We start from the raw sequence: 26,620 nt of genomic DNA, 5'->3' as shown, positions 1-26,620 counted from the left end.
TCTGCTGGAGCCTGATCTCTTAAACATAAAAAACACTCGTGAGTGCGGCGCCCGTACAAAAGGTTGATTCTGCTGGCGATACCTGATTTCTTGGCCATGTATACATGCAATCAGGTTTCTAACTTAAGAAAGGTTTGACATTGAAAGTGCCAAACAAACAGAACATCCATGTAGCAGTGCATTTGTGAATAAAGTGAGTCCAAATGCTCTGACTTAAAAAAAAAAAAAAAACCTTAAGGAAGCAGCACACCAATATATCAAAACTGCAGTCAAGATTTTTGGCCACCTGGGGGCAGTGGAACAAGCGAATAACACAACATCTGAGATATTATAACCTTTAAAAGTTTTTACGGCTACTGTGTTAGCAAACCTATTGCCTATTTACACCAGCAAACATAGAATAATGTTAGCATTCATTTGTAGTCATGTTTCTGGCCTCCTTTTCACTCACTTTCCACTTTTAGCTCTGTTTTGGTCACCACCAGCTGCTTTATGCTCCACAGTGTTCACCAGCTAGTTGCAAACTCTATATGCCTCCTATATATATTTTGTGGTTCATTTTACATATCCCGCAGACACAACAGAGCAACATTAGCATTCATTCGGGGTCATGTTTCTGGCCAGTGTTCACTCACAATTATGTTTTGCTCTCTATTGACTCCTGTGGGAAATATGTAGGTCTTTAGTTGCTAAATGCTCCATTGCGTGCACCTGCTAGTCCCTAACCTTTTTTGTTATTGCTCAGAGAAGTCAGAGTGAACCAGAAGAGCAAAGTTTCAGGCCATAAAACCAAAACAATGAGCTTAAAAGACACAAAAAGACACTACATCATGGACATGCCTGATTCCTGAATTCCAGCAGCAACTGATTTGATTCACTCAGTGGGTCGAGGTGTGATGTTTTCGTGTTTGTTGCTAAGTGTTCGTTTGTTCAATGTGTTTCTCGTGTGCTTGCTGTGTTTATCTCATAGACCGATAAGAAGGATCCCCAGGGCAACGGCTACATCACAGGATTTGAGGTTTTGCTGCAGAAACAGCTAAAGGGGAAACAGATGCAGAAAGAGATGGCCGAGTTCATTCGAGAGAGGTATCAGCTTTTTAATCAGAAACCGCCCTCTTTTTTATTCTTTTTCATCCTTTATGCTCAAATCACCATGAATACCATACAGCTGTCATTTAAACAAAGTGTTTCCCCTTTTTTTGCGCTCATTCATGTTCGTCACTGTGTTGCACAAGACAGGAAACGAGCATGGAAACGGCCAGAGTTGCATAAAGGCTATGTGGTAATGAAACTCTCTACTTCCCTCTCAGGATAAAGATAGAAGAGGAGTACGCCAAGAATCTCTCCAAGCTTTCCCAGATCCCTCTAGCCAACCAGGAAGAAGGGTGAGTGACCTTCCTCCTCGTAGGATTGTTTGAAGACATCGAAGCCTCCTCTCATCATACGGCCTGTCACATATGGCTGCATGGAAGATATGAATCAATATTAAAAGATTAAACAAAAGTCACGTCATCCCTTGAAAAGCAGCCTGCCAGACTTTCCACTTATGGACATGAGGAGGCTATAAACTATTGTGTTTTTGGGCTCCTTTCTCCACAGCATATTTTACAACAATAATAATATGATACTTTATGATACCATAGAGGACATATTTCTTCCCAGGGAGGTCAAAGGTCAGGGTCAGCTCCAAAACAAAACTCATCCTGCTTGTATAGAGTCAATGTCAGATGATTGGCAGTCTGGAAAAACATATGAATTTAAAAATACACTTTTTAATTAAGCTAGAGGCAATATTAACAATCCCCAGATGTGGTGACTATTTGCAAATAAGCAATGAAATGATTAATCCATTAATCAGTTAGTTGAATGATAGGAAATCAATACTCCACAATTATGATAATGGTTGAAGTCATTCCACCTACTCAAATGTGAGAATTTGCTTGTTTTTCTGTTTTACATAATTGAAAATTCAATATAATTTGAGAAAGATTAAAATATTTTTCTAGGGCTGTTGGGAACTTATTTCTGACAAAATTAACAGATTGATCATGAAAACATTTTCAGTGCTAAAAGTAGCAGCAATTGCAGTATAGTAGACAAAGTTTCTTATTTACACTTTAAGTAAGCAGATTTAATTTGGGGTGAACAATGGTCACTACAGTCACATTACAATGATAAGATAATGCTTACACATACTGTAACAGTGGGAGAAAAAATACAGTATGCTCCTTTTTACATGATCAAAGTACTATATTTAGAATTTCTGCAGGGAATGAATACTACACTACTACTACTATAGGATACTACAAGATTTTTACAATAGTCATACCATGTATTTAAAAGAAAATAAGAAATGTGTGTAAAAACAGGCTTTATCTGTAGGAAGTTCGTGACACTTGTTACTCTTTCAATGTTAAGTATGCTGAACGTAGCAGGAAGGTGTCAAAAGCAAAAATTTGGGGTGTCCATCTTGAGCGACATTAATGCTAGCTTGTTGTAGCTAGGTGTTGTAGCCATTTCTTTTGTTTAGCTATATACTAATGTTAGCTTGATCAGGGTGCTCTAAGTACTAACATTAGCTCTGCATTTAGCACTAGTTGGGTAGACTATTATGTCCTTGCCCTTTTGGAGCCAAGCTAGCGTTAGTAAGTTACTAATGTTATGTAGTATAGATTTTTAGTTACCAAGAGTGAAAGCAAGCAGGCAAGAGCAGAAACAGATGAAACAGATGGCCCACTTGTTGTTAACTAGCGCTATCATTAAATGCACAGTGAATCTGATTTGAAAGCTCATAAAAGCAGTGACTGTTTGCAAGAGTCACAGTATACACAATACTTATATAAAACTGTCAATATCACTCAGAGCTCTAGTTACACAGCAATATATAGTTTTGTGACGTTAGCCAACATTAGCCACCATAAGCCCCTAGTTGTACCATCAACAAAACCTGAGTGTATTAAATATAGAGCAAGGGTCTGTGTTTTTGCTTATGAATACAACTTTTCATTTGTATGTAGAAGAATCTGTTATTTTGCATATTTGAAGTAACGTAACGTATTTAAAGTGTGTCTCTTTAAAGTCTTAGAGACTTTGGTATATGCAAATAAACACTAATGTCCAATCAGCCAGCCATGTGGACTGCTACTCAGGCAGATCGCCAGTCAACTAGCCAGCCAGGCGAGACATCCCGGTGTGAGTCTGGGTCTGTAGGGCCTGTCAGTGATGCTTTAAAAAAGTATGACCTTCCTGTAAATCACTAGGTGCTTTGATCTCCATCCTGCAGCATACTTCAGCTATTAAGAGAGAGCGAAGGAGAGGAGAGGAGAGGAGAGGAGGGAGGGAAGGAAGGAGCTAGGGGGAGAAGGTACAGATGTAAGGGGGAGGAGGGTAAGAGTGAAGATGAGGGCAAGGAGATTTGAGGAGACAGAATGTTACGTTGTGCGTGTTTGGGGTTTGGAGGGGAAGGGGGATGTGAGGGAAACCCTGCAGGGAGAAAGAGTTTGCAGCCACTCCTCTTTTCTTCAGTCCAACAGCAGAGGGGACATCATGCTGAGGGCAGTGCTTTGTCTCATTCTCAGAAGGGACACAGGAACATGGAAACTTAAGTAACAGGAAGCTGAGAGGTGCACGGCCGGCTAAAGACACCCACAAAGAGAAGCAGCTGTGATTTGTACGGGCGCCGCATGGCATCGTTATTAAACTCATCTTTATTAAGAGATTCCACAAGGAAACTGTCAGAACGCATAGCAACCATTCTAAAAAAACATGTGAAAACACATCATCTAAGCATAATATGTCAGTGCCCCATTGGTAGTATCATTGTGCTATTACATTAGTAATGATCTGGAATTGGTTGCAAAAGCTATTCATAAATCCATTCTTAAACATCCCCTCCAGGCATGTTTTAAGAAATTTCTTCTACATCCTCTCTCATTAAAATGTATGAATATGCAAATGTTGTTCATTACAAAAGTTTAACAGCTGGACACAAGATGTCTCCTACTTCTCTGTGAAGTCCATTCTCAGTGTATGTGTGCACTGGAGGTTCGTGTTTCCTCATCATAGCAAACTGGACCAGGACTAGCCTCTAAACTACAGTAGTAATGATGTTGCATACCATGCTTGTAGGTACATGCTTTAAACTTGGCGAGAAACTTTCCTCCTTCAGCAGATGAATGTAAAAACAAACTCAGCACAAACATCATTCTGCATAGTGAAGCTCAAACATCCAACTGAAGGAACGAGAAGAAAAACACATTTTTGAGTGAAGGGGGACTATGTGTAGCTCTAAAGTTCTTAGTGACTATCTTGTTTGAAACAGGCAATAACTAAACTGTGTTGCAAAAATAGATTCAAGACATAAAGACGTTAGTAGACGGACATTTCTGTAGTACCAGTGTTACTCCTAAATATAAGGCCCATCAGATTCTGTGACATAGAATGGGTTGACCAAATATTGAGTGAGAGTGAGACTTTCACTTTCTGCTCTCAGAGATATTAAAAATTCGTGGCACTATAATACTGTATGGGATGGAAAAAAAACATCAACAGCCATTTGTGACCTTATGATGTTATCTATGTCACTATGATAAAACATTATATTCCTCTGATGATAAGTCACAGAATTGGGCGTAATTCTCCCCAATCAGCAGTGAAAACGGGAAGTCAAAATATAACGTAACTTTCGAAGAAAACTGTTGAAAGTGGCAGAGTAATAAATGAAACATCAATGCCAGCCCAGCGTAGTTTACTTTGTTTTATTTATTTGTTTTAATATATGCTTCAGAATAAAAAGAATTCATGCTGTGAGATGATGAGATATCCAGTTATGCTACCTTGCCAAACATAATTTTGGGTTATTTGGTCTAATATTTTAGTTATATAATTTTGTAATATGATTCATATTGTGTTTGGGAAAAGCAATTAGCATAATATTTGCCAGGTTTATTGATATTCTAGGCAGATTACATTTGATCTAGTCAAAATCTGCAATGATGGTTGATTAACCATTGCTCATAATCGTTTAAAATGCTAGCAATTTAGCTACTTTGTAAACTCTTTCATGATAACTACGCTACATTTGAACGTTTCCTTTTCTGAGAAATAAAACATTCTATCTATCTATCTTTCATATTAAAACTGAATTCATAAGCAATAAAATACACGCTCAATCTCAATTCATTACACAACAGGAGTTTTGCATCTACAGCCTTTCTTCATCTTCTAATATTGGTAGCTAATGGTGGCTAGTGTTAGCTTTGTTGGCCTGTTATTACTAGAGCCCCTGCAGTAGGGGCAAGACTGTCTTTGCAAAAGTAAACACATATCACAGGGCATTTAAACACATAGTCACATGACATACATTTTTTGTTCAGAAGAAGCATGGCTACTAACCTAGAGTAAACATTTCTAGCTAAATTAAACACAAGTCAAACACCAAGACTGAGTGAGTAGCAAAAAGCAGATTCCTAAAGATTAGAGGTTAATGTTATATAGATATTAATGTACAACTGACATTAGTGAGTTCTCTACTTGTGATACTGTGACACTACATTTTTTGCAATATCCCATTATCACCATGCCCCATAGGCTCATTTTAATAGAAAATTACGGTATTAGTTTGTACACTCAGTTTAATATTAAAAAACTTTTTATCAGACCAAGAAAATGGTGCAAACAAGGTTTCTTGTATGCTTACCCTCCCTTGCACTGTTTACATGCATATAAGATAACCCCTCTTCATATTAGCATGGTAATAGAGGGCCAGGGTGGGATGGAATTGTCCCATATAGGATCCAGATTATGCCAGCCGGGTCGGTCTGCCCACACCCAGAAAAGTGCAACACAATACTTTCATTATGCTCTCCGTCAGGCCAGCTCTGTTGTCAGACAGGACAATCGCTGTTTTGTTGCTCAGTTCCTACCATCCGAGTGGCCGCAGCCCAGAACCAGCCGTCTATTTTTTCCTGAATTTACCATTTGTTTGGTAGAGATGTGGCCACAAGGCACGTGACTTTTTATATTGCCACCAATCGTGCAGTGTATCTGTTCTGTTGAATGGAGGGAGTGCACGGCAGGAGATTCATTCTCCCTGAGATTCAGTATGTTTTTGGCTTGATCATCTGTCATTGGACGCTTTAAGACTGTTGGAACAGGACAGATGTAATGTACTGAGTGCGAATAACATGTGGCGTGGTGAAACCTTTGCAGACTGAAATAATGAGATATGAATAAAAGTTTTCTCCAGCTTCTCATTTGTTTTTGAGGAGAACATACAGTATAATAATGAGCTTTCAGTCTGGCCTGGCTTGAGGTCACTATGTTAAACACACCATGAAATAGCCTCTTAACTTGCTTAAAATGTTGAAATCCTGTTTAAACATGTTATGATGGGACATGGGACAATGCAGCAAGCAAAAATGTTAACCAATAAAATTAAAAATAAAATATAAATACAATATTTGAACTTAGCGCCCTCCAGTGGTAGCATGAAAAAAGACCCCAGAGCCAAATCCAATCACCAGATGTGTCAGATCAGGGATGGGCTGAATGCAAGTATGATATATAATAAAATAAAGACAAATAATAAACAAAAAATAATGATGTGAGAATAACTTGATAGATGCTACATAAAAAATGCATATGTTCATTGTTTATTGACCATTGTTGTTACGTTTTTTCACTGAATTTCTTTTTCCTTGAATTATTAATTAATTAAAGGTACCCTGTAAAGTTTTGTCACACTATTCCGCTGACCTACAAGTGGCAGTAATGACATAGCATTGCACAAAGGCAAGGAAAAAGAAAACTGATAGCAAGCAAACATGGATGTAAACAATGCAGGTTTCAAACTTTTAAGAAAAAGCGCTTAACACATTTGTTAAACGTTGGGGATACCCCTTGTGTGTTATGGTAAGTAACACAGAATGTAAACATAAACTTTGTTTGTTTACCAAAAAAAACTCCAAGGGTACCTTTAATAAAGCTGCTTTCTTTGTTCGGCCATGGTGGCTGTTTTAGTCTTGCTTTACAACTCTCTTCATTCCAGTCAAACCACTGTTGCTGCGGCTTCAAATACAAAACATGTCATTTGAAGCCACATCAGCCATCCATTATCATACGCAAGTCTCTCATCTGACTGCTCGTCTTTTGCTGTGTAAGCAGTTTATGGCATCTCAAAAGGGGTCTAAAAGATTTTGAGCTTTTGATGTGATGTTCACAAGTAATTTCACATTCATGCAGTTGTGCAACACTTTTGCGAGACTGAAAAAATGATAATTGTATCTCAATGTGTTAAGAATACTTGGAGTAATATGTCTAAAATGATCAAATATTTGTGGTTAAATGGTTTGTGTGTATTTGAGTAAATCTTCAAAACAGCAACCTCATTGAACATGCATTGAACACTCAAGCATGTATTGTGACACTGAAGTTACAAGCCTATTTGAATGATACCTTAATTGGTCTGGACAGTTTAATTTAGTCTAATAGTATTGTAAAACATGTCCGGAAATTCTTTATCAGCAAGAAAAGTTTTTAAAATCTTGATCTTTTTGACCATTTTTGATGCCATAGAGGGGCAAGAGTACCAGACTTTACCCTCATAGTGTCAGGAATGTGTTGGATGTCAGTCTGAGGGAATTCCACACATGTCTTCCATTCAGAGAGATGCTTTGAAGTGACCCACTTACCCATAAAGACTGTCAGTTCCTGGACCTAGAGCCTCGTGGCTGTGACTGTCTGCTGCTAGATGATTGTTTTACTCTCCTCAGCTTGAAGAACAATGAAGAGAGCTGTCAGTGCTAATTATGAATAATTCCCTTTCTTTAAATCATAAATCTGGCGTATCAGAAAGACTCATTTTTGCATAATTATTACATAACAAGCATCAGCACTTAATATTAACTTTAAACTTAATATTAATGTTGATTCCTCACTGTGTTATTGCCCCCAGCTGTGTTGAAAAGCTGAGCTCATAGCGGAGTGAATAAGCTGAGCCATATCTCATGTCCCATACATCCTAATCATCTGCTGACCTGGCTGTGGACCTCAGCTCAGCTCTCTAGATTTACTGGTTACTTGTGTATCCGTTGAACTTTTGCACTGGCTCTTCTGTTGAACCCCATCTGTGTGTGTGCGTGTGTGTGATAGGATTCACCCAGCCCCCCTTACGATCTCCGCCTCACTACCCCCCCCCCCCCCCCCCCCACACACACACACACACTTTTCCCCAACACTTTCTGGAAGAGTGTGTGTGGTCTGTCCTTGTGTAACATATTAAACACACCCTCTCTCTCTCGCGCTCTCTTTCTTACCCTCCTTCTTATCTTTTTGCAGGACTCTAGGGGAAGCCTGGGCCCAACTGAAGAAGAGTCTGACTGACGAAGCTGAGGTTCACCTCAAGTTCTCCTCAAAAGTAATTAATGGCACTATTCTCTAAACTTTAATTACCTGCAGCCTGCTTGATACCCATACCTGAAGTTATATATATATCTCTTAAAAACTGATGAATTTCCTGATATTTAAATGGATTGTTTTCGAGTCCATTTGTTCATCCCAAAAAGCCAACTGTACATATATTAGCTGGAGCCATGCACCATTTTCCTCCAAAATAAAAGCATTGACATAATATGCAATTATGTTGACACTGAAATTAGCTTCACATTCAGTCACTTTACTGTATGTTTGGATGCAAAGAAGAGTACATTGGAGCTATGGTGGTGAGTAGTGGTGCTATCATTAGTTGATAAATCAATTAGTTGAGCGACAGGTTGACAGCTTTTTAAGAGAAAAAAATGTATTCCAGTTTCTCAAATATAAGTATGTTTTGGTTTTGTTAGTCCTCTATGATAGTAAACTGAATATGTTTGGGTTTTGGACTGTTGGTCAGGACAAAAGAAGGCATTTGAAGACATCTTCTTGAGCTTTGGGAATCTGTGATCAACATTTTCACCATTTTCTGACATTTTATAAACCAAAATACTAACCAATTAATGGAGAAAATAATAAACAGATTAATCAATAATGAAAATAATCATTAGTTACACCCTTAATGGTGATATCATGTTCAGCATCTGTTTTATTTCGTCAGTTGGGGGACCAATTTGATATGTGGCATACAGTAAAGGTATTAACACAACTGATTTACATATGTCTGAAATTTCCTTATCCCTCTTGCCACTTTGCACATCATGTAGAGCATGCAACTTGAATTAATGATCTATTCTTAAACAAACTTTTGCAGCATATGCTGTTCAAGTTACATGCAGCTTTTACCTCAATCAGCAGCTTCCTTAATGTAGTTGTTTCCTTGAGGACAGCCATTAATTAGAAGATAGACCCAGTTTAATAACATTGTACTCACCAAGTTAATTGCTGGGATCTTGGAACATGGTGAAATTGCTACAGTAAAGTCTGACATCTGGCAGGAAACATGAACAGTCAAGGTTATTTGGTAGAGAAAACAAACAATGAAATTATTACCCAAAATGTCTGATTTAAATATCTAATCACAGTTTACTTACTGACTTATTCCGCTTTGATCTATCGTGCTTTAGCTTGATTTATGGTTGTTAAGATGTAGCTGAGGAGTCCGTGCATGTAGCTGCAGAAGCTAGCTGAAGTTATCTAATGCACTCTTTCCAAAAAATACCTGGAGTGGGGCTACAGAGGCATAACCCACTGTCACTTTATATCACAGTGTAAAGTGAGTGTTACTGTGAGGACTATAAGTATGCTGTGGCCCATTTACCTCAGAAATTGGGAGTAGGAGCTGGGATCGACGTCACTCCTGAGTTTGAATCATACCAGTTTAGAAGTCAGAAAACCAGTTTGAGCCAATTTAACCATTGATAGCAGTACCGGTTGAAAAAAGTGCATTTCGCTGTATTTTGCACATAGAAACAGCGTAGCAACACTTCTACAGGTAGAAGTTGGACAGTGCTGTGTGTATGACTGATTTAATGAGACACAAATAATACATAACTACTAAAAAAAACCCTGGATATTACTACAACTTTCACAATGTTGATGGGCCTGGTAGACATCTTGGATTTTGAGGTCAAGGCTGGTGAGGTTCTTCTGACCTTCCAAGTCGGATATCCGACTTCAGGGGGCATTCCAAGGCATTTCCTTGAAATTCAGACTTCTGACTAAAACAGTCCATGGCTGATACATCTAGTGTTGCAGCATTGCCAACGACAGCTGAACTAAAACACTAAAACAATTAACTGAAAGTCAAAACCTATCTTCTACAACAGGACTCTATTTAAACCATTGCATTAGCATAGATCTGTCTTTATTGTAGTTACATACTTGTGCTCCAAATAAAGTGGTTTCAGTTATCTGAATGATCTGAATGCACTGTTGGCTTGTTTACAACCTGTCTGAACACTCATTTCAAGATATAAAATCTCAGTCTTGTACAGGACAACATGCTGGGACATTGTAGAACATTATGAAATTGGAGTACAAAACTGATAAGCAGTGAGGAACCTTTATGTCTTACAGTACATGATGCCATATTGACTGTGGTCTGTGCAATGTACAGTATGTGAGTGACGAAGCAGAGAGACTGCTTTCAAATGTAATTAGAACACATTAAAAGACTTCCTGATGGCTCTGTGGGTTGAAAGATGTACATATGACACCCAGGCTTTGAATCAGCATCTATCACATGCTGTCTCCCACCAGCTTCCTCTCATTCTAGTCAATGACCTCAATCCCAGTGTTTGCACCTTCTTCTTGAGCGCTCAGTCTGGGAATTAAGTTAAAGATAAGCTCCTCTAAAAATGCACGGAACACTTTCCACCTTCTTCACCGGCTTCTTCGAGGGACATTGCTCTTCATTTTCAGGGTCGTAAAGTGCAAGTGTGAGATGTCACGGGAGGTAAGAAGACGAAAGATATAGACCAGGATTACAGCCGGGCCGACAGAGGAAATCAAGTCGGTGATGTTATCCACCAGAGATGCGCAGATGTGCGGCGGCGCTCCAGGTTCTTGCAGGAGAAGGAAGGATTTGAGTGGAAATTAACTTTGAATGATGGTTTCCAATGTGGATACTGGAGGGGAGTGTAGATCTCATTCATCACTGACAGCTTGGACAGTGAACAGCACACTGCTCAAGTTCATATTACCAGAAAAGAGCTTGTCACTCAAAGGCCATATTATCATATTATCATATCCTACTCCTCGGGAAATACGTTCCCACTAAATTTAGTTTAAGTCCATGTCTTGCATTCAGAAATGAAGAGAAATAAGACTGGGAAGCGAAGAAAAGTTGATATTTAATGTCCCAGTTGTTGTTCAGCTCCATAAAAATCAAACCATTTCTCATCTTAATTAGCTGAGTCTGAGAGGATGATGACACAATGTTGAAAACCACTACAGGGAATGAAGCTAATTATGTTTTTTAGGATAATGAAATCAGATATACAGAGCAGGACTAAAGTGATTTCCTTTTTTCGACTGATAACTATAATTATTGAAATTGAAATAGTGTAATTCTTTTCATGACTTGCTTCTGGGAAAAAAATGAATAATTTTGCTTCGGCGCCTCTTTATATGCATGAAGAGTTACAGTATCTGCGTCTGGATTTATATTGTCGTTCTATTTTAAAGCTGTCTATCAGAAATCTGAAAGTAATCAAAAGTTGTGCATGCTTTTGCACAGTGAACACAATAATCAAAAGGATCACTGAGTGACATCGAATTGAAATTCAGCTGCGCACCATCCCTGATTTATTAATTTTTTTTCCAACCCACCACAGGCTGATGTTGGGGAAATACACAAGAATTGGTTGGAAATTAGTTTCTTTTCTATATTTGTCACACAGCAAACTTACCCTCGTCACATGACACTGAATAAGCTGGCCTACTTTATTTCAGGATCAGTATGAGCCTGTCAAATGAACACGCTCATAGTGTTTCTTTTCAGTATGCAAAGCTTTGATCGACATATACCAGCAAGTCACATACCTCACTGCTATGGGTAAACAGTCTGTGAGGCAATAGGAAGAGTGTTGGGATCCCAGGAGTGTGACATGGATGTATTCAAGAACTAGATACTATGTTCCAAAATGGCACCTCATTCATTTCAGTGAAAGTTACTCACTCGCTGCATAAGCTGAAAAAGTTTTACAAGCTTTTAGTTACCTCTCTGGCTAAGCTAGCTAAATTGCTTCTAGCTTCTCACCAGAAGGCTAGCTGTGTTTTACCTAACCAGTCTAGCCTTGTGTTTATTTAATGAATATATAATATAGCAATATTATTTCTTTCACACAGTTCATGACACAGTACAACAAACATTATTTTGGTAGCTTGTGGGATTGGCCTGCTTGCTTTGGTATTTGTTCGACTGCAGTATGATCAACAAAAAAGCTCTGTACACCACCTGCTCAACACCAAATGGCAAACGCACACAGTTAGCAATTAGCCAGTAAAAATAACAGAACATTTAGCAGGTAAAGAGCCGGATATTTCCGTCAGAAGTTGATGGAGATCCAAAACAGCTAAAAGGAGAGTGACTATAGAACTGACATTGGTCAGGTGGACAGAAACTCGACTCCAACTTATTGCTAATGTTGCTGTGTTTGTTTTTCCTGTACCCAAGTAGCCGAACAAATCAGTTCATGCAGACTTAAAATCTTTTACTGAATGTATATAATAATAATTATTAGTAATAATAATGATGTTGAATAAAGTTCTTGAGAAAAAATGGACACTAAAGCAAGTGAGGTTCTTCACTCCTGGAGACCCCAAAGAATGTTGCACCTCATTCCTGGGGTTTGAAAACCTGGTCTCCTGGAATAGTTCTGCAATTGAATCCACTCAAATGTAAAATGTTCTCCTCTGGTGGTCAGTGTTGAACAGTTTGTTGTTTTTTGTTTGAGCAGCTCCAGAGTGAAGTGGAGAAGCCTTTTCTGACCTTCAGGGAGAACTTTAAGAAGGACATGAAGAGGTTTGACCATCACATCGCTGACTTGCGGAAGCAGCTGGTTGGACGCTATGCAGCAGTGGAAAAGGTACGCATACACACACAAATACATCAACAAGCACGTCAACTCTAATGTAACACAGTCTCTCCTTGCATTTGGCAGCAACAGATTTTCAGGAATCATCTCGCTGGTGGTTAACATTCCACATTTCTACCATAACCAGACGGCTGTTTCCCGTCTCTGGAATGTTTCCTCCTTTTTGTATACGTACAATGAAAAGCAATTGGCTAAAGCCTGGGGTGACTGCAAATCTGTCTCACATCATCTGTCATCTGAGCGCTCTTTGCTTTGAGAAGGAATAAAACAGTTTTTCTCTGATAAACTCATCCGATAGAGAATTGAACATTAAAACCAGGACAGGAAAAAGGGAAAAAGGATGCTGGCTGTGTTGGCTTGTCATAAGGAGGCTTTAAGACTGTATGATGGATGAATTCTCAGAAAGTTTGCAGCAGACTGCTTCATCTCTATGATGAACTGAAGCAGACTAACATTATAAAAGCTGCAAAAGTTTGACTTTATTAGCACTAGAACCACCAAAAAATGTACATTTCAATTTTTTTTTTCAATTGTACATTTATTGTTGTTGTGATGTTTTAATAAAATATTTATCTCCCCCAGTCTTTGACTTTTGCAAAAACCTATATATGACATTCATTTCTTGCACTTTATGTTTAAACATTCTAAGTTGCTAGTGATGAATGTCATTTTATAATAATATCACTCCAGCCAAATACGCAAATATCTTTCTAATACCAATTTGAGTGTAATTTTAGATGGCCAAAGATAGATTATAAAACAACAGGACCAAAACACAGCTGACTAAACAACCTCATTTCGTGACTTTAGATATTACTTTGTGAAGACCTTAATACAATGACAGAGTACATTTTTTAGTATCAGAAACACAGTAGGTAGACCAGGCATGTCCAAACTATTCCATGAAGGGCCATGTACCTACAGGTTTTTGTTCCTAACAATCAAAAGCATACAATTCAACCAATCATCTCTCTGAAGACTGAGATCAGTTGATTAAATGAGTCAATCCTGGTGTGCTCCTGCTTGTTTGGAATGAAAACCTGCAGCCACATGGCCCTTAATGGGATAGTGGACATCCCTGAGGTAGGCAAACAGGTAAATTATACCTGTTGGTGGTTTGCGGTATATGAGCAACCCTTTCAACCCTGTTATAGTATTAGAATGATGTTTGTCTTCAGAAAAAGTCTGCTCCCTGAAAATAAACCATATGTTTTTCTTGCTATAGAATAAAAAGTTCTCTATACGTGCAGCTGTGAGATCTGAGCGTTTCTCTAACTGTGGTCCCTTATTACTGTCAGGCCCGTAAGGCTCTAGCTGACAGACAGAAGGAGTTGGAGTTGAAGACTCAGCAGTTGGAGATCAAACTCAGCAACAAGATTGAAGAAGACATCAAGAAGGCCCGCAGGAAATCTACGCAAGCAGGTCAGAGTCAAAAGTCAAAGGTTCAAACTGCAGGTCACTATGGGGTCATGGTCTCATTCCAGTGTTTGTTGTTTTAGGTAAAAGGAAGTGCTGGTCAGTGTACTTGTATTGCAAGCTCTCCCATGCCTGTGGCTGTGATTGATAAGACTGAATATTTTTAACTTAGTGCTGCTTATGTAGTGGCTATAGTATGGATGTATTTTACCATTTTCTATTCTTGGAAAAAAAAACACTAAAGTTTCTCCAAAGCATTTAAATCACATACAACACAAAAACCATTAGGTTACTTTTTGGCTTAATCGAGGTAGACAAAAAAGATTTCTGTTTTTAATTTAAAAAGACTGAGGCATCCAGTGTTACAGCTGTAAACTGGTAGTAACAATCTATAAAACCACAGTGGTATGTGTGTGTGTTTGCACTGGTACACAACTGGGCTTGGTGTATTGATTGATGCAGGTGGGTTAACAATATTCCCTGTCTTACTTTACTGATATACAGTACAAAACCAGTACAAAAGTTTGGGCACACTTTTTAATTCAAAAGATGGGACTCAAGGTAATGGTAAGATGTGTCCAAACTTTTGACTGGTACTGTGTAAGTCAAAAATATCATAAATTCCCTGTTTAGTGGCTATAACAGATGTTAGTATATGATAAATTAAAACTGTGTAAGATAAATGTGGATACATTCACAAAGTATAAATACAATATTGACAACAGAGAAGGAGAATATGATTACATACATTTACATACAAGGATGTAAAGTGTGTTTAGCTCACTAACAAGTCATTGAAGTCTAGCAGATATTCCCAATTGAGTTATTATTGGAATATTCCAGCACTTGAAAGGATAAACTAAATCAAATGGTGCTCCAGATTTTTAAGCATAGCATTTTTAGCCTGAGCAAAGAAATGAAATGCAAACTGATTGTTACTTTGTGTGCATTTGGAATTCGGAATTGGTTAAAAAAAGTTGTAAAGTTAGAAGACACATTCTCTTATTTTCAAGAGGACAGAATGAGATAAGTATTTCTCTTCAAATGACAACATGTAATGATGTTTTGTTTGTGAGAAGGCTGATTGATCTATGTAAAGTTCTGCCAGTGGTTCATGATATTAGCAGAGAAAATGACAACCGCTCATTATTTTTAATTAGCACTTTTTCAGTCTTGTGAAACTGAGAAACTAAAGACCTGGAAGTTTAATAGCAATGCTACGGTCCCTTAGAGGCTATAATGTTCTTTACACCCAATAAAAAGAGACAGAACAAACATACTGATGACTAAGCTGTTCATCATTAGAATCAAAAGGGTTCATTCTCAGGGGTGCATGAATGTGCTCAATTTCATAGCATTGGAATATAAGATATCTTGTTTACAGGTTTTGTAAGAGGGTAACACTTGCATTGATTGTTTATATATTTTGTACAGTTGCAAATTTTGGCTTGATTCGAGTGCTTAAAGAAAAGATCAGGAGGTCAGCAAAATCGTTAGGGATCATGCACTGGGGACTACGAGTATCCACAGCAGTGTTTGAGATACCTAAATATAGAGGAAAATAAGTGAGGGCAGAGGGGCATTTTGACCTGACAGTGGTGCTAGCTATAAGGTTAAAGCAGTCATTAAAATGATTGGAGGTCACCTTCTGAGGACCATGAATATCCAAACTAAACTTAATGTCAGTCTGGTGAACAGTTGCCAAGATATGTTCGTTTTAAACAAAGAGTCGGACAGGCTATTGTTCGACCTTGCTTCTAAATGAGTTTGCATAAGAATTTGTGTTTGATCTCTGCAAACAATATGTGGATCTTGATTTAATCATTCATTCATTCCCTCCCTGCCAGATGCAATATTTTCCCATGTAAGAGGTCATCTGAGGTTGATCAGCAGTGGTTGGTGTCAGCGCTGCCCTCAATTTAGTTACAGCTCAGATACCACTGACTTATACAGCAGAACTCATATAGTTTAGTAAATTTTTAACTTACTGGACGTTAAATCTGCATCTTCCTCCAGTGTTTATTTAGCCCTTCATTTGAGCGGTCACTGGCTGTGAACCAAGATGCTGTGTTTGTCTTGGTACATGACGCATGAGCTTTATCAGCATTTTCGAGCCAGACAGGGGAGTATTTAATAGAAGGGATGGGAGAGGAGAGAAGAAAAGGGGGTGAGAAACTCTAGTCTGTGTTCACACCAGACTGGCAGAAAGGCGTGGGTGTGAACTAACTCCAGAGCGCCTGGGAGGGGGTGGCTACACACACACACACACACACACACACACACACATGCATGCACACACATACATGCACATAAATAATCTGAACATCCACCCAACATAGTAATTTAATTTATAATGGAGATTGTTGTTTTCTCTTGAATTAGTGGAAAGATTTCAACCTACTCTACTGTTTCCAAATGTTTGAGACTGAATGTGAGACTGAACTGCTAGTTAAAGCTAGGCTATGGCTATTGAAAGACAACACTTTCTCTTACAAATGAAAAGTTGAATTCACAAGCAATAAAACTAATCCTTGCTCAGGTCAATACCTCTGCTACAGCCTTACTTTGTACATATATCAGTAGCGTGTGTTAGCTAATGTATCCCAACTTCAGATGGATACAAATGTGTTGCTGACATTACTGAGACAGTTTGCTAACTTTACGACTTCACAGTTCTTCTCTGCTGTTTAAGTACGTTTTAGGATTAATCATTATCCCGTTATTGTCACTTGTGGTCACAGCTGTCACAAGGATGAAAGATTGGCTATGTCCTACATAAGAAAATTAGAAACTTTGAGACAGTTTGCTAACTTTACGACTTTACAGTTCTTCTCTACTGTTAAAGTAAATTTTAGCATTAGCCTGTTATTGTCACTTGTAGTTACAATTGTCACAGGTTTAGAGCTTAGCTATAGTAACTTGTCTTTCATAAGAAAATTAGAAACTTTAAATTGGGAACAGTTTGTTAACTTTATGATATAACAACTAACACTTTTAAAGTAAGTTTTAACATTATTCTGTTATTGTCAGTTGTGGTCACAACTGTCACAGGTTACAGCTTGGCTATAGTAACATGTCCTGCATAAGAAAATGAGAAACTTTGATACACTGTTAATTAATGACAGTTGCTTTTTACTCATTTTACTAACAACCAATCATATCCCAGAAACCATGCTAAAATAGGCACAGCAGGTTATTGCAGTAAGGAGATAAACCACTGGAGGGCAGAAAAAACAAGATATCTGGCATGTGTTAAATTACTCCTTAAAGTAATCTGTAAGCTTAACAGAAGTAATGACTATATATATATATGAATTAATTTATAGTTATATACAGTATATTTATATTGATCCATCTGAGAAAAAAACATTATACTGTACATGTTTTTTTGCTATCATTTGCTATTGGTTATGTCAGCTGAATGTGACCACAGACCGCTCTATGCCCACATCTAAGAATTTTTCTGCTGTACAGATCTATGTAAATTGACTCACAGATACAACAACTTTTAAATCGACATATGTTTCCAGTTGACATTTTAAAACTCAAGTAACCATTAATGCAGCTCTTGTTTCAGCTGAATAACTCGCCCTCAGAAAACAGCACACATGAACAGAGTGTCAGACTAAATAATGCAGTGAAGTCAGGTTATATTCACACACGCACACACACGCCTGTCTCATTGGCAACATGGGGTCTGTGCTTGCAGCCTGGTCAGTAGCGACAAACAGTGAAAACAAAGCACATGTGCATGTCAGGAGGGTGTGAGAGGAAAAAGAGGCGTGGTGGAGAGGTAGCATTTAGCAGAAGCCAGGTTGCTTTATAAAAGTTTTTTTTTTTTAATAGCCGAGCGACCTGAGGAAAAGTGACCGGCTAAGAGTAAACAGATGTAGACTCTCCGCCAGGGGTGTGATGTCATGACTCAACCAGACACAACCACATGCTGTCACACACAAGTACCGAGCCTCTGTCCAAACTGGCTCTCCTCGTGCACGCACAATTCACACACACACATACACAGCCATCCCTCCTCCATGCTGCTTATGCAACCGGGGGAGAAAAACAGCAGCAGTTGTTGACGGCGCTCATGGCGTCTGGCTGCCAGTGATGACTGCAGTGTGAGGGAAGCAGCGAGGAGACTGATGCCAAAACAACTAAAGCGGAGCATCTGTCTGCTCATAACAAAGGCTCATTATCGCTCCATGCTCTCGCTGCCTTTCATACCAGAAATTTCTTTTATATCAACCACCTAAGACCATGATCAACCTTTTATCGAGCCCATTATTCTTATTTAAAGGGATTTATTGGAGTGTAGAAGTGTGGGCTTATCTGCAGCATAATCAGCAACTCTTTTGCATTTTCTTTCACATTTTTTTCCTTCCCTTTCTATTTATAGAAGCATTATTTTGAGTTGACCTGAAGACCCTATTTACTGTAAACTGGGCTGAACGGTGGCAGCCATAAACACTACAACTTTTTGATGTGCCAAAACATAGAACCTAGATAAAATGGTGTTTGAAGAGCTCTCTTTTTAAATCCCACTGACCTTGTATGCTGAGCAGACAAACATTGTTCAAAGCCACAAAGTTTTCTTCTAAATTCTAGTAGCGGTACCTTGGGGAAATGTGTATGAAATGAGGCAAAATACATTTTAAGTATTTTCACTGAATCAAAGTCTTAACACCACATAGTTTCAATGGATATACATATAATACTGTGAGACAGAGTGGAATAGGATGATTTGACCAAACTTTAAGCTATTTACAGAATAATTGAACAGCAGGATGAAAAGCAGTGTTTTGCTACCCTCACTGTTTGACAGCTGTAATCAGTTTTTTCCCCCAATTTTTCTTTACAATAACAATAGGTGACGGTGAAGACTATGAAGCCTCAGAGGATTACAACCAACTTTGTAGTTCCCTTCTGTTTTACAGAGTCTTAGAGTATTGCAGGCTAATGTTGTGTTGCTCTTTGTCTACAGAAGGTGTAAATAGGCAACTGCCTGCTTAACTTTACTCGTGATAATATCTCAGTATTGTTTTTTTAGCCTGTTACACTTCCCCCAAAAGGCAACATGTTCAGTTATTGCAGGTTTAAGATTTAGTGGCATCCAGCTGTGAAGTTGTAGAGTGCAACCAACTGAAAACCCCTCCTCTTCCAAGAGATACTTGAAAGCCTTCTTGCAAGAAACACAGAAGGCTGTCTCTAGTCTGTAGTCTAGCCAGTGTTTGGTTTGTCCATTCTGGGCTACTGTAGAAACATGGTGTGCTCCATAGAGGAGGACCCACTCCCTGTGTAGATGTAAAGGGCTCATTGTAAGGTAACGAAAACACAATAATTCATTTTCGAGTGATTATACACAAATTGAAACACATTTATGAATACTATATTCATGTCATTTGCACTAGATGCCACTAAATCTTACACACTGGTCCTTTAAGATGCAATACAACTGAAAAACTAAGGGTTAAGGTTGTATAATGTTTTTGTTTAATTGTAAAAGCAGCAAACCATCTAGTCTGATAATCATTTAGTCTGATGTTTATGCTTGCTGATTTCTGTTATGGTGTTAATACCAATCAGTAATGAGTGATCTACCCATTTAATGTAAATGTCAGTTATCATTGAAGATGTGGCAGCAGTTGCTAGGAGTAGCTGACAATTGATGAAGTATGACTGATTAGCTTAAGCCATGTACAGCTGAGCTAAACTTTGTCTCAATTTTTCCATTATTTTTGGAGACTGTAGCAATGAATCCAGTTGGCTTGGAAGCTATTAGACAGGTAGACTCCTCATTCATAATCCCTCCTACAAAGCTGGTCAATTGTTTCTATAACCAGGTTAACAGGCAGCAAACTATTTATAGGCTTGCCCTTTTAAATAAATGTTAAATACAAGTAAAGTGTTCATCCCAAGAACTCCATCTTGTCTCATTAGACATAACTTTTTCAGAGAATCGAACTGTCTATACTGTAGGTGGATGTGGACAGTGAGTGAAACAAACTCCCCTCAAGGATCCTCATCAGACCCCAGAGTCCACTTTGAGAAACACTGTCCTGCATTAGCTGCAAGCTATTTAGCATTCACAGCATTAACATGGACATAAAGTATCAGATATCTCAGCAGACATTCACCACAGAAGATTGAGAGTCATTTGTTAAGGAACTGAATGATTTGCATCATTTCCTCTCTGATCTAATCTTCCTCATGATTAGTGTTTGTTTTTGTTGCCAGCAGGATACAGACAGTAACATTAATGAAAAGACAGATTAGACCTTTCTTTTTTATTCTTGCTTATGGCATCATAATGAAATCTATTATCAGTCCAGATTGTCTGCACTGTTTGGGATAATCGTATCAGATGGAAGAGGTGGAACGAACACTGGGCATGTCAATATTTGGGCAGTAGCACCATCTAGTGGTAATATTGTCCATTACACATTTGGATGTACAATATATTGAGAGAAACGGACACTTTGTTAATGGCTTCTTTTCATTCACTGTCACAGGAGATGATCTGATGCGCTGTGTCGACCTTTACAACCAGTGCCAGTCCAAGTGGTTTGAGGAGATGGTCACCACGAGCCTGGTAAGAAACCATGTGTTTAATGAGTATGGGTGTGAAATGTGGGAAAGTTGTGTTGCTGTGGTAGTTTGAGAGATTGTTTAGTGACTGGAGCCCTGAAATGTGTCTAAGGGCAAAGATAGCTTCTAAAAGCCCTTTTGACACATGTAAATATGTCAACTGAAGAATATAAATCCCTGTAGATCCGTGTTTCTTCTGAGTGCAGACAGATGGAATGCGTAGAGATGCCTCTATGACTCACAGACTGGTTTTGTGTTCAGGAACTGGAGCGGCTGGAGGTGGAGCGGGTGGAGATGATCAGACAGCACCTGTGTCAGTACACCACCCTTCGACATGAGACAGATATGTTCAACCAAAGTGTAAGTACAAACCAAGTCAGAGCTGCAACTAACAGTTACTCTGTGTTCAGAAGTAAGAAAACTAACTAAAACTTTAAACTTAATTGTTTTAATCATATGCAGCCAAGGAATTTATTAGGATTACAGGGTTTCCCACAGCACTTTACAGCTAAGGCGGCCGCCTAAGCAACACACGCCTGCCGCCTTAACTAACGTCTTCAAAAAATAAAATAAAATAAAAAAAATAAATAAAATGCAGCGGGCCGGTGTTGTGCCGTATTAAGCACCCCTGCCGTGAAAAGCACCCCCTCGTCGCGGGAACGCGCATGTGAAGACAGACGCGTTAAACTACTACCAAACGGACATATATTACCCACAGATCTCTTATTCACGAGTAAATGTCAAAAAGGACTAAATGCTCATGTTTAATTTACTACAAATGACAACGTACACACAATGACAACAATTATATTCTCATTCCATGTCACGTTCTGTTTAGCGTCCAGTTTTGTGTTAATGATTCATGTTTAAATGCGCTCATGGATTCCACAATAGTCATACTTTCCCACAACCACAGTCACAGATAACAAAAATCGGGTATATGGTTATTGATGTCATTAATTAATAGCCTGCTTACCGTGTTGTCTTCCATAATATTTGTAAATATATATAAAATAAACTCCTAAGTATGTGTTTGTGTGAGTATATATATATATAGATAGATAGATAGATAGAAGTGTCAGTGTGTTTTTTTTTTTCTTGGTCTACTTATCATTGAATATAAACTCCTAAGTATGTGTTTATGTGAGTGTGTGTGTGTATACATATATATATATATATATATATATATATATATATATATATATATATATATATATATATGTATAGGAAATGCACCCCCTGCTATCTCCCACCAGGAAAGTGTGACATCCATGAAACTTACTCCACTTATCAACACCTGTCCTATGACTATACTCTCAAAAGTATTTGATGCTGGGACCACCAGAAAGGGCTTTTTTGGGGGGGGTGCATTTCCTGGCAGGTCAGTCTGCCAGGAAATGCACCCCCTGCTATCTCCCACCAGGAAAGTGTCACATCCATGAAACTTACTCCACTTATCAACACCTGTCCTATGACTATACTCTCAAAAGTATTTGATGCTGGGACCACCAGAAACTATCTTGTAATAGGTTAGTGTAAGTTGTTCACCTCAACTCTTCTTTTGGGATATGTGTATACAAACTCATTAATTGAGAGCATTTACAGATTTATTGTCATAAAACCAACATGTTGAAAACACTCAACAACATCACACGAAACAAAAACATTTTTTAAATTGAGTCTTGCTAGAAAAAACATAAATAAAATAAATATATCAATAATAAAGTAAATATTCAAACAATAATATAGAAAATAACCAATAACATAAATAGAAGGAAATAATAAATAATAATAAGAAAATAATAAATAATAAGAAGAAAATAATAAATACTTTCAAAACCAGAAGGGTTTTGATACCTGCATATCTATCACAAAATGTAAAAACAACGTTTTTTAAAGACAGAATGCACCCTTTGAACAGACAAACAAATCAACAGATGTGGGTGAAAACACAATCTCCTTGGCAGAGGTCACAAGGGACACCTTACTTGCATGCAAGGCATAAGTACTGCTCATCAACTGGAGGCCTCTGTACACATTCATGGTGGTACCACCTCTGACACATGTCACAGCAAATCTGGAAAACAGGGACATCTATGTGTTACATAAGTTTTGCATTATGGGGTATCCCTAAAGATAGGATATCTCTAAATTAATTGACTGCTAATTCATACGAATGCTTCAATTTTTGGAAGTTCTCCCCACATAAATGTTGTATTATAACTAGAATTGAATTAATCCTGAAATATATTAAAGTAATCTTAGTTGTAAGGTAAGGTGTAAAATGAGCACAATATTAATTGTTAGTAGATGCTGAGGATGCAGAAGATTATTGTGATTACCACTCCAAATCTAATGTTGACCAAGTCTGAAAAAACTATTTCTTTTCATTTTTTACATTTTTAATGTCAAGAAATTACCCATTGTGTTTCATCCTGGTCCTCCATCCCACAATAAAAGCAGAGGCTGCTTAGATCATCTGTTAAAACAAACAGTATTCAATGAATATGTTCAGATTAACCTTTATGTAATGTTCAGGTCAAAATGAACCATTTCAAATTTTTACAAAAAGAAAAATGATACAAAGATTACAATTTTCAACCTGAAACTTCACAGCCTTGTCTTATTTTACCCTTTGCAGAGTGGGAACCTGCAGAATGTTATTCCAAAAAATCTCTACAGTTTTAAAGAGTACAGAAGTGAATGACAATGTAGAGCAAAAAGGAAACACACCAGATTCTCTGAGGAGGGAAGTGGCTATGTCCAGCCTCATCTTATCCACTGCCTTCTTTGATGTGTCACAATCTATGGCTAACCCCTGTAAAATTTTCTCTGCAAACTGAAGAGACATTTGATAAGTGGAATGGCATAAGGATTGAATGGTCTATGATATTTTTCTCTCATCAATTACACACAAATCAAACAGCAAATGTAGAGAATTACATTCAGTACATGTACAGTATTACCAAATTAAATAAAACCTACATCATGATGTATAAAAGCAGGTCGATTGCTACTCAATTTGAGTTTGACATTTATCTTTAGGTAACTGCATTTCACTCACTTTTAAGGCCAGGACACCACAGGATGTGCCATCTTGTTGACGATGATGAGGGAGAGTGCTGCATGTCCACCTCGAAACATTGCAGCCTTTTTTCCTCATGAATGCTCTAAAGTATGTAAGTAGTACATGTAAGTATGTGTAAACTGCTGCACATAATCATTTAACAATTCACAGAACACAAGGACAATTACATTTTTGAGTCAAATTTACCTTGTAGACTCCAGGCACACCTTCATCTTTTCTCTACTTTCCCCGAGTGGATCCATGAAAAGTGTCCTCTTCTCATGTGGGTACATAACCTTTTATTATTCACATGGAAACACAACATACATTAGGCAAGAACCCATGATATTATTGAAATTCTACAATGTAGGGTATTGTGTAGACCTTTTTTATAATAACTGTGAGTACGTATGCTTCGCCAAATTTATCAAGTAAATGGCTTATTATGTTGAGTGTATACACTGTAGATACAGAGCTTGTTCTCACAACCAACATCCAGTGATGATTCTCATTCACAATCCCCATGACGATTTTGTATGCAGCTGGATCAATCTGAAAGTAGTCAAAAAAAATCCCTGTTAATTAAAAAATGCATATTTTCAGCATTTACACAATGCCAAGTCATAACAATACAATACATACCCGGATTTTTCCAAATCTTTTTTTCCAGATTGCCGTCATGGCATATGTGTCAATATAAGCTGCTTCATTGGACTGGTTGTATTTTTTTAGAAGCAGCATCAGATATGCGTTGATCACCTATAAAAAATGTCACAAAGATGGCATTAATTATTGCACAGAGGCAGTTTGACTGTACTACTACCAAGTGCATTGTTTTGAAGTTGTGCAGTTCTCTTATTTTCTGGAGAACATGTTAATTAATTTTTACTCTTTAACAGTTGTTACGTTGTAAATCATATCCTCAGGTGTTATTAGTAGTTACTCCTGACTTATTATTTGTATTTGAGTTTTCATAATTATTTGTGTCGATATTAATCTATATAGCTCCGTTACAGACCGTTACGTCAGAAGTGCCTGGCTCATGGCAAATGGCGCTACTGTACTAGCTTAGGTGGCATAGTATGTGGAAATTGTATGAATTTGAATGTTAATAAACCTGTGAACTACATTAAGAAATTGTCGGAGCCTGAGTGAGACACTGTTCACCAGTTAAAACACCCCTTACGGTGGGAGTTATTAAATTATGGGGTAGATCGTTTAATAAAACCGTACAATAGTGTTACTGAATGTCCTTGCATGATTTAAGGCAATTGTATTGCAATGTATTTTAACAGTCATTGTTGAAATATTAGCAATTAGGGATTGGAAAGGAGTGATTTCATACAATAATGAGAAAACTATACCTCACTCTCCAGCTCTTTGTTGGGACCAGTGTTCTCAATATCCCAATAGAACATTTTGTATGGCCCCACTTTGGATAGAAGAACATGTATGTCCTTCCCTGCCCATGCCTCCTGTACATCTGAAAAAAATGTAATACTATGTTATATGACATTATTACCATCTTATACTACACAATTTACTGCATTTTGTAAAAATTACCATTCAAACAAAAAAGGTATACAATAAACTACCTACATTTTTCAAGTGAAGTGTGTGTGTACATTGGAGCTGGTGAGGTAACTGCTGGAGCTGCTGTGGAGGCTGCGGCGGCAGGTGCTGCTGGTGGGGCTGGTGCTGATGGAGAGGGTGAGGATGCTGGTGCTGAAGGTGAGGCTAGGGCACCTGGTGAAGCTAGTGAGGATGGGATTGATGATGCTGATGGTGAGACGGGGGCTGCTGCTGAGGCAACGTCAGCAGGCACTGCTAGTGAAGCTGGCGCTGAAGGTGAGGCTGGGGCTGATGGAGCGGCTGGGGCTGCTGGTGAAGCTGGTGAGGCTGGGGCTGATGGAGCGGCTGGGGCTGCTGGTGAAGCTGGTGAGGCTGGGGCTGCTGGTGAAGCTGGGGCTGCTGGTGAAGCTGGTGAGGCTGGGGCTGATGGAGCGGCTGGGGCTGCTGGTGAAGCTGGTGAGGCTGGGGCTGCTGGTGAAGCTGGGGCTGCTGGTGAAGCTGGTGAGGCTGGGGCTGATGGTGAAGCTGGGGCTGCTGGTGAAGCTGGTGAGGCTGGGGCTGATGGAGCGGCTGGGGCTGCTGGTGAAGCTGGTGAAGCTGGTGAGGATGGGGCTGATGGTGCTGAAGGTGAAGTTGGTACTGTAGCCGATTTTTTAATTTTGTGAGGGATGCGAGGCACCTCCTCTTTCGCAATTTTTAAATGATCTATGTTTACTTTTTTAAGCAATGTACCGTCTTCTGCCAGAATATCCACACTTTTCCCCTGTAATGCCATTACAGTAAAAGGGCCAAGGAAGTTTGCCTCGAGTTTGCCACCTTTCCTCTGCTGGCTCCTCACATTTTGTCTCCACACCTTATCCCCTATTTTGAAGCCCGGTTTAGCAGCACCCTGCTTCTTCATAGTCTTCTCCTGCTGTTTGGTGACATTTTTATGCACAATATCCATAAT

The 26,620-nt window shown here is 38.5% G+C and overlaps 1 protein-coding gene across 1 annotated transcript in view; it reads left to right on the top strand.

Moving 5' to 3' along the window:
• The window catches only part of gas7b (growth arrest-specific 7b), a 72,845-nt gene that overhangs the window by 37,155 nt on the left and 9,070 nt on the right, over positions 1–26,620 (top strand). Inside the window, exons 7-13 of the mRNA XM_053341692.1 lie at positions 971–1,086; positions 1,311–1,385; positions 8,338–8,416; positions 12,894–13,022; positions 14,330–14,453; positions 20,957–21,036; positions 21,294–21,392. Coding sequence (XP_053197667.1) covers positions 971–1,086; positions 1,311–1,385; positions 8,338–8,416; positions 12,894–13,022; positions 14,330–14,453; positions 20,957–21,036; positions 21,294–21,392 — 702 coding nt within the window. The remainder of the gene's footprint in view (positions 1–970; positions 1,087–1,310; positions 1,386–8,337; positions 8,417–12,893; positions 13,023–14,329; positions 14,454–20,956; positions 21,037–21,293; positions 21,393–26,620) is intronic.

Source organism: Scomber japonicus, chromosome 20 (genome assembly GCF_027409825.1).
Source record: "Scomber japonicus isolate fScoJap1 chromosome 20, fScoJap1.pri, whole genome shotgun sequence".
Lineage (NCBI taxonomy): Eukaryota > Metazoa > Chordata > Actinopteri > Scombriformes > Scombridae > Scomber > Scomber japonicus.
The sequence above is the reverse complement of the archived record's forward strand: the minus strand, read 5'-3'. Positions and strand labels throughout refer to the sequence as shown.